At 55.6% G+C, this 8,786-nt stretch overlaps 1 protein-coding gene across 1 annotated transcript; it reads right to left on the reverse strand.

Moving 5' to 3' along the window:
• Nucleotides 1-315: 315 nt before the first annotated feature.
• On the reverse strand, nucleotides 316-5,592 carry TMEM121B (transmembrane protein 121B). Its single transcript, XM_037847525.1, has one exon. It carries the CDS (start codon nucleotides 5,424-5,426, stop codon nucleotides 3,660-3,662), a length of 1,767 nt encoding a protein of 588 aa, XP_037703453.1. The 5' UTR covers nucleotides 5,427-5,592; the 3' UTR covers nucleotides 316-3,659.
• Nucleotides 5,593-8,786: the final 3,194 nt, after the last annotated feature.

Below are 8,786 nucleotides of genomic sequence, written 5' to 3' on the forward strand. Positions count from 1 at the left end.
GTACAGCATTTAAGAATCAGTTTCTCAAGTAAGCTATTCAAGGAAAGAAATGGGAGTGAAACAACACTCGCAGCCGAGACCCTATCTGAGTTAGCTGTGCCTACAGAAAACCTGGCCGGACACCCACGCAGTCCAGGCCAAAGCCACACTGCCTTCCCGAATCGTATGCCAACTGCCTAGAAAGAAATAGCCAAGGTGTCCCCACAATTTTAACTCAACCCTGTAAAACGATGGCAAATGTCGCAGTGACATTTAAGGATTTAGTAAGGAAACCAGGACAGGAAAGATCTTAAGAAATCACACAGGAAGCTTGTCACAAGTCTCAAGTTTTTTATTTTCAGAACAGAGTCTGGTTTTATTTTTAAAAAGAGGAGGAGAAGAAAAAAAAGCCGTGAGAGATGCTAGGAGGTGCTACTTCCCTCCTCCTTCCAGGGCTCTGACTGCAGCTAGCTAGCTTCGACAAAAACACGTGAAATCAGAACCAGGGCCTTTAGAGGGGGTGCAGTCCAACCCCTCTCCCCACTTTTAACTTTTTATTTTTGTATCATACACAGCTCAAAATTTCCCATTTGAACCACTTTCGAGTGTTCAATTCAGCGGTATTAATTATCGTCACAATATTGTGCTACCATCACCAATATCCATTATCCCCACTTTTTCATCCCCTCAAACAGAAATTCTGCACCAGTTAATAACTCCCCAGTCCCTACCCCCAACTCTTTTGTAAAACAGATAAGGCTTCAGAGGCTCAGATAGAGAAGCACCTTCCTTGCTCAAATGTTAGGGGTAGCTAGGACTAGATTCTCCACTCATGGTTCTTTTCTGTGAACCATTTGCTGGCGTAAGCCTGTGGGGAGAGGGCACCTTCTGGTGGTTAGGCCCAGGGGAACAATGGGTCAACCACGGGTTGAAACCTGAACCACAGATGCCCCTAGAAGCAGGAAAAAGGAAGCTTTGGGGGTCATTTCTTATGAATGAGGCAAGGGAATGAGTGAAAAGGACCCAAGAAAAGCACACCAGAAGGAGGGGACTGGCACCCCCTGAGCACAGATAGCTCGCACCAAATGTTTGAAAGAGGATGGCCAGGGGTGAGTTGGGGACGGTCAACCAGGCCCAAACAGGTTTGGCCTCAGCCAGAATTGGCCCAGGTGCAATCAGTCTCCACATACACAGGGAAATGGCAGCTCATTGGAACCCATCACAGCCTGCCACTGGAAAAGCAAACAGCGCTGGGAGATTTTACAGGCAGTCACTCAGCAGGGATGCAAGGGCTCAACAGTAGAAAGGGGGTGGGTCAGGGGCCAGCCTGGGGCCAGCCATGGCTCAGACACGATGTCCTTTCACAGTCACTGAGATTAGGTAGCAGAGAAACAGCAAAGCTGGAGAGAGGATATAGGAAAAGAGGGAGTAGCTATTGGGGCTCACTCAAGGCCTGGGCCCCAGAGCCTTGAGCACATGGAATTCAAAGGGAGAGAAGAGAAATCAGTAGTGGAGAGGAAAGAAGGCATAAAATACAATTTGCTGCAAAATCCAGCCAGCTAGTATTGGACCTAATGGGGCAAGGGGCTGTGAGGCCAGATAGTGCATTGACTGTAAACATCATTCCCACCCCTCAGCCCACTCCCCTTCATTCTCACTCTGAGAGTAGGAGAAAGCTCAGGAGGACCCTGGTGAAGCCATTGGCCCCTCTTGTGTCTCTGCCTACAGAGACCTCTTCTGCCAGTAGGCTCCAAAGAAGTTGGGGAAAGAGTGGTACCAGACAGACCAAAACAAAATGGGTCTCTTGGCCCAGGTGAGTGGCTTGGCACTTCTTGGCCCCTCCCTGGGGTGCAGTGCAGCTATGTCAGTGCAGCTATGATAGGCTTTGCAATTCCCAGCCCAGCCAGGGGCAAGGAGCCCTCCCCTCTGCTCTCCTAGCTGGGAGCTCCGGACACACCTGGGCAGAAGCAGGGAGACTCCACAAATCCATGCTGGCCCCCAGACAGAGAGCTCTCCTAGACACAGAGCATTAGGACCAGAGCTTTAAAGACTCATGACCTTAAAGAATGTTAGAGTTGGACGGTACCTTCGCCATCACTCATCCAACCTCCTTGTTTGGAAAGGAGAGGAAACTGAGGCCCAGAGGGTAAGAGTGGAGTGGGAACCAAAATTCACATCTTCTGGTAGCTTGTCCAGGGTTTATTACACAAAACTAAACTTCCCAAACATAAGAAGGGAGAAGGGGAAACATAAATTCTGAAAATTTCCTCACCCCATCTTCCTATTGAGGGGTAGAGGAAAGTGAGTATTTCCTGGCCTTGTTCCCTCCTGGCCGTCTGCACCCTTACCTCCCCTAAAAAAACACTTATCCTACCCCAAAGATTCCAAGAGGGATGTCCTTTTCAAGACTACAGGTGAACACCTCCTGGATGTCTCATCACCATCCTCAACAAGGGAACACCACAGAGGAAGATCGGGGCAGGACTCTAACCAGAGCAGAGGAGAACGGTCACCACCACAACCCTTTCTGCTCTACACCAAGCTTCCTAGAAGAAGGACTATTAGGGGACCCCTTGGGCCAACTTCATATCCATCTAGGAACCCCACCTTAGCTGCTGTTCTGAGCCAAGATCTGACCCAGTCTGCCCCAAACCACAGGAAGGACAGGAGTTCTGGGTGCAGAGGGAGAGCCCAAGGGAGGGCAGGCCAATGGCTGATACTCCACAGACCCTGTAATATCACTGGCACCAAACCCTAGCTGGATCCAGTGGCCATGTTGAATGCAACTTCTGAGTAGTTTATGTTTTTTGTTTTGTTATCTTTTATTTTGTTTTTTGTTTTTTTTTTTTTGCAAGCAGCATCAGTGCATGATGCAACAAAGGTTGACAGCACGGAGGTAGAAATGCTCACTCACCCAAGAAGGGGTGCAGTTTGGTCCTTAGAGTATGGACTCCCTCCTCCCTCTGAGCTGAGAAGAGAGGAGCAGGATTAAGGAAGAGCCTGGGTGAGTTTCTTTCTTGGAGGAGAGCAACTGGGCAGCTCCCAGGAGCCCAGCTCTTTCTGGGAATTCATGGCCACAAATTCAGGTAGGAAAGAGGATGGTGGTACATGTAGTGAGGGCAGGGCCTCCCACCAATTGTAAGGGGCCACAGGGTGGACCCAAGAAAACAACACAACACACACATGAACACACACACACAGAGACATACACATTGCATCTACCATCTGGAAGAAATTCAATCAACACATCGGAGCAACAGTGCAATGGCCACTAACCACAGTCTAGAAGAGGCTGGCACTATCAGGCAAGGGGCAAGACCCAAGGCCCAGCATCCACTGTCGGGTATGCCCTGTCCTCCATTCTTCGCCACAATGGATGGGAATTAGGGTGGAGGTGAGAAAAGCAAGCAGCCGAGATATCCAGCCCCTTGAGGGTTAGGATCAGGCTAGGTTTTGGAGAAGGGCAACTAGGATAAGTGGGCCTACCTCCCTAACCATTAGCTGCTGGTCTTCTCTAAGCAATCTTGACCCAAGGGATATAGCAGGAGACACTGGCCCTTAGCTCTATTTGACAGTTACCTCTTCCAGAGCCTGACCAAATCGGGGTGAGAGAAGTACAGAGGAGGCAAGAGCTGGGGGCAACTCTCAACCCCAAAACAAGGCCCCTTGTCCCTATACCCTCAATTTTGGGAGGCCACAGCCAGGGTGTTGACATAACCATGGGGGCCCCCCTCGTTCTCCGAGATGCAGTGGCCCAGTTGGGAGCCTCCCTGAGGAGCTGGCGGCGGCGGTGGCGGGGCGGAGGGCGGAGCGCCGTAGCTCCCCCTGGCCCGGCTCGGGGAAGCCCGACTCCCCCGGTCCCAGCAGCCCTCCAGGGCCTCCAGGCCGCGACAGCAGAGGAAGAAGAGGTTCTTGAGCATGAAGATGGAGAGAGGCTGCTGGTAGCTCACCACCAGGAGGCAGCGCAGCGCCAGCAGCGGCACGTCCACCAGGCAGCCGCCCAGCAGGCGCAGGAGGCGGCTGCAGCTGCCGGGACCCGAGGCCTGGCCCCAGGATGAAGCCGCCGCGGCTGCGGCGTTGAGCTCATAGAGCCAGAGCACCGGCGAGGCGAGAGTGAGGAAGTAGACCGCGATGAGCAGGTAGCGCAGGTGCGCGGGCAGCGGCACGCGGCCCTCCAGCATCAGCTCCACCAGGGTGAAGCTGTCGAGCAGGTCCAGACACGTGCCCAGGAAGCAGCCGGCGGCGCGGTGCTGCTGGGGCTGCAGGAGCAGAGGGCCGGCAGAGCCCGGGGGGGCACCCGCCTCGCTGATGGCCCGCACCAGGCTGTAGAGTAGGGGCACGGACAGCGCCATGGTGAGGCGGAAGCCCGTGGTGCCGAAGGGCGCGCGCAGCTCGATGAGGTCCAGAATGGACGTGCCCAGAATGAGCACCACCTTGGGCGTGAAGGCGATGGAGTAGATGAGCCAGGCTAAGTAGGCGAAGGCGAACTCGCCTGCCGGCCCGGACGCTCCCGGGCCGCCCCCGGGACCACCGGCGCCCCCGCGGCCGCCGCGCCCCTTGGCACCCGCCCCGGGCCCAGCCGAGGTGGTGGAGGCGGCGGGCAGGTGCAGAGGCGGCGCCGCGTGGTGGTGGTGCTGGTGGTGGTTGTGCGCGCCGCCCGCCGCGCCGCCCCGACGGCCCCGGCTGTTCTTGGCGAAGAAGATGGCCCAGCCCACCACCACCACCAGGTCGGTGGCGATCCAGGAGCACCAGTATAGGTCGGTGACGGCGATGAGGTACAGGTCCAGGAGGCCGCCCTGCGCTAGCAGCAGCACCACGGACAGCGCCTGGTAGCCCCAGCTGCAGCCCGGGCTGGGGGAGCAGCCGCGGCGCCGACCCCTGCGGCCCGGGCGGCCCGGACGGCTGCAGCAGCAGCAGCACGAACAGCAGGAGGCGCCGCTGCCGGTCCCAGTGCCGCCTGCGCCCCCCACCGAGCGGCCCCCCGGCCCCCCGACGGCCCCGGCCGCGGCGCCTCCGCCGAAGTCGGCGGCGGTCATGCTGCAGGAGGAGGTGGGCGTGGAGGCAGAGGAAGGAGTGGTGGTCGAGGAGGAGAAGGCGGCGGGCGTGGGGTCGGCGGCTGGGGCGCCCCCTGGAGCCGGGGGTCCCGGGAGCCCGGCGGCGGCGGCGGCGGCTGGTACCAGCGGCTTGCTGATGCTGATGCTCTCGTCGTCGTCCTCTCGCTCGGCGCCGGTGCTGCTGCTCGGGGAGCCGCCGCCGCCCCCGCCGCGTCTGCCGCCGCCTCCCCCCCTGCTGGTGCTGGTGCTGGTGCTGCTGTCGCCCGAACCTCTCCGGCCGCGGGAGGAGCCCCCCCGGAGGAAGAGGGGCTGCAGCCGGGCGGCGGCGGGGGGCGGCGGGAAGGATGCGGACGAGCACGAGACCGAGCGCGGGTTGCCGAGCGCAGGGTGCATTGTCCTCCGAGGGGCTCCGGGGGGCTGCCCAGCTGCTCCCCGAGCGCCAACCCCGGGCTGGAGGCGGCCGAGGGAAGCCGGGCCAGCCGCCGCCACCTCCTCCCCAGCGGCTGGGACTCGTACCCGGGTCGGGCGGCAGAGAGATCCGGACTGGAGCCAGTGGACTGGGCGAACCGAGCCCGGGGTGGCGGGGAGCGGGGGAAGCTGGGCCGACCGCGGTGACGCCGGGCGGGGCGGGGGCGGGAGCGAGCCCCGCCGGAGAGGGAAGGGAGGCTGGCGGCGGGGAAACCAGGACTGGATTAAAGGGGGAGAGGAGGAGGCGAGAACAGAGAAGGAGAAAGCCTGGCTCGCTGGATCAGCAGGAAGAAAAGGGGGCGATGGGGGAGGAGCGGTGCTCAGGAATGTGAGCCGGGGTGGGGAGCCCTGTGGGCCAGGAGAGTGAGGCCGGAGGAGGAGGAAGCCGCCAGTTTGTAGAGGGACGCTGTGCGGGAGGCGCTGGGGGACCTACACTGCGAATAGGATTCCTAGAGAAGTGTTTCTGACGTCCTACCCGTTGAACCGCGGGAGCGTTGGTGGCTGCAAGTCCATGGGCTCGGGGTAGATCCCTCCCCAAGCGCCAGGTTCAGCCCTTGGCTCCTGCGCAGAAGAGCAGGTTTGGCCTCTGCACCCTGCCCGGTGCTCTTTCCACTGGGCCATGCTGCCTCTCCTTAAGGCATAAATAAGACCTCGGACAGCAGCCTCGAAATTTCTGCAAATGTTTGTGTCACACACGGGAGTCAGTGGACGGGGCCATGCCCTGAATATGACTGTTAGAGGAGAGACCAGGTGAAAGGATTTTTCCAGTGGCTCCAGCCAAGGCGGGGCTTTGGGTATTCTCAGAGGCTTTTAAAGAGGGAATTGGAAGTAATAGGAAGAGGTGTCTAGCAGAGAGGAAAATAAAAGGCTATTTAGAGGTGTGGGCACCTTGATAAAAACCAAGGTTCAAAGGGGGTGGTGGTGAGTGTTACATCCCACCAGGGTAGACAGAGGCTGCATGAACGAGAGCTCACACTGACTCACCCCATGGACTTAGTCCATGACTGGGGTCAGATATCTGGGCAGCAACTCAGGAAGTCAGTAGTCCCTCGAAGTGATGGCTTTAGGGGTTTAGGGGAGAAGGAAATGACCAGAGCAGTTAGGCTCAAAAGAGATCTGGGACTCATGGATAATGCAGGCATCCATTCCCAGCCCCATCAAAGGCAGTCAGGAAGCTGGCCTTCCCCTGCCCCTTCTCCAGATCCTTCAGGTTGCATATTCCCTGCCTCATCACCTTCCCTTTAAAACAGCTGCTGGGGACACATCCCAAAGTAATTTGGGCAGAGAACAAAAATATATGTATGCAGGGGCCCCCTGAGAAGCTGGGGAAAATGCGGAAGTGTTGGGCTTCCTCGCCTGGATTGTTGCTGATGTTCTCACAAACACTGAGGAATGACGGTTTGATGTGCTGAGACCTCTATCTTGGGGCTTGCCCCTATGAAGCTTGTTTCTGCAAAGGAGAGGCTAAACCTGCTTATAATTGTGCCTAAGAGTCTCCCCCTGAGTGCCTCTTTGTTGCTCAGATGTGGCCCTCTCTCTAACTGAGCCACCTCAACAGGTGAACTCACTGCCCTCCCCGCTACGTGGGCCCTGACTCCGAGGGGTGTGAATCTCCCTGGCAGCGCTGAACATGACTCCTTGGGATCAATCTGGACCTGCCATCGTGGGACTGAGAACATCTTCTTGACCAAAAAGGGGATGTGAAATTCAACAACATAAAGTTTCGGTGGCTGAGAGATTTCAAATGGAGTTGAGAGGTCACTTGGACATTCTTATGCACTATATAGATATCTCTTTTTAGGTTTTAGCATATTGGTACAGCTAGAACTAAATACCTGAAACTATCAAACTCCAACCCAGTAGCCTTGACTCTTGAAGACGATTGTATAACAATGTAGCTTACAAGGAGTGACAGTGTGATTGTGAAAACCTTGTGGATCACACTCCCTTTATCCAGTGTATGGATGGATGAGTAGAAAAATGGGGACAAAAACTAAACAAAGAATAGGGTAGGATGGGGAATGACTTGGGTGTTCTTTTTTACTTTTATTTTTTATTCTTATTTTTACTTTTTCTGGTACAAGGAAAATGTTCAAAAAATAGATTGGGTTGATGAATGCACAACTATATGATGGTACTGTGAACAGCTGATTATATACCATGGATGATTGTATGGTATGTGACTATATCTCAATAAAACTGAATTTTAAAAAAATTGCTGCTGGGCTCATCCTCCTGGGTTCATCCCTCCGGGCAGCATGAGGGAAAGGGGTGCAGTAGAACTTCAGTGGTTATAGCCCAAATTTGCCTCTTGCAGAAGAGTATGTTTGAGCCAAACCTGCTTCTCCAGCCTCTGGGAGGTCGGTCTGTCCCACCAACACATGGTAGATGGGTGCTTTAGGACACAACCTGCAGTATCTCCACCTCCTCTAGGCATGCACAATCTTTGAAAAGTTTGATGTCCAAATATCAGGTATGCTGGTGAGAGCATGAGCTCTGGGTTCAGTGATCCCAGCTGTGCCACTTTACAGATGTTTTGTGATCTTGAGCTGGTTATTGCACCTCTCTAAACCTCAGATTATTCAATTTAAAAAGGGACCCACTCCTCCCTTAATGGTTTGTTTGCATATTAAGAGACAACAGGCGTGTGAAGGATTTAGCACAGCACCTGGTTCATAGTATGGACTCAGTTAAAGTAGCTGAAGTTATCATCATAATTCCTCTTAGCTTGTGCCTTAACATCCAAGGGAACATTTTTTCAAAACATGGGCCACCAGTGGCTGTTTTCTGGGCTGGACTCCTTCGTGAGGCCACATTCAGAGTTCTGCTTCCCCTAGCTCTGCACTTGGGGAAGTGCCAGGTAGCAGAGCTACTAACACTAGGAGCAGCACTTCCTGGAGCTGAAGAGATCTGGCTGTGCCAGCCTGCATGGGGCCAGGGCGGGTAACAGCTCAGTGGAAGCAGCCCCCACTCATGTGTGAGTGCTACAGCAGGTCAGGCAGATGTCAGGGCTGAGCCAGCCCAGGTAAAGAAGCGGGTTGGGGAGCTGCCAATTGCTAATGGGAGTGATTATAGCCAGCCTCCCAGCTCTCCCCAGGGAAAACACCAGCCAGAGGCTAACATGGAAGCTGGCCCAAGACTCCTGCTCAAGTTATTGAAGCAGTTGAAGAAGCAAAAGCAGCTGATGAAGGCAAAGAGCTGGGCCCCTGAGAAAACAGACATTAGAACCTATCCCTCCCCCCACTCCCATGCCCCCCTACCCTGGCCCACTCACACTCCCTCCTG

Source organism: Choloepus didactylus, chromosome 8 (assembly GCF_015220235.1).
Source record: "Choloepus didactylus isolate mChoDid1 chromosome 8, mChoDid1.pri, whole genome shotgun sequence".
NCBI classification, from domain to species: domain Eukaryota; kingdom Metazoa; phylum Chordata; class Mammalia; order Pilosa; family Megalonychidae; genus Choloepus; species Choloepus didactylus.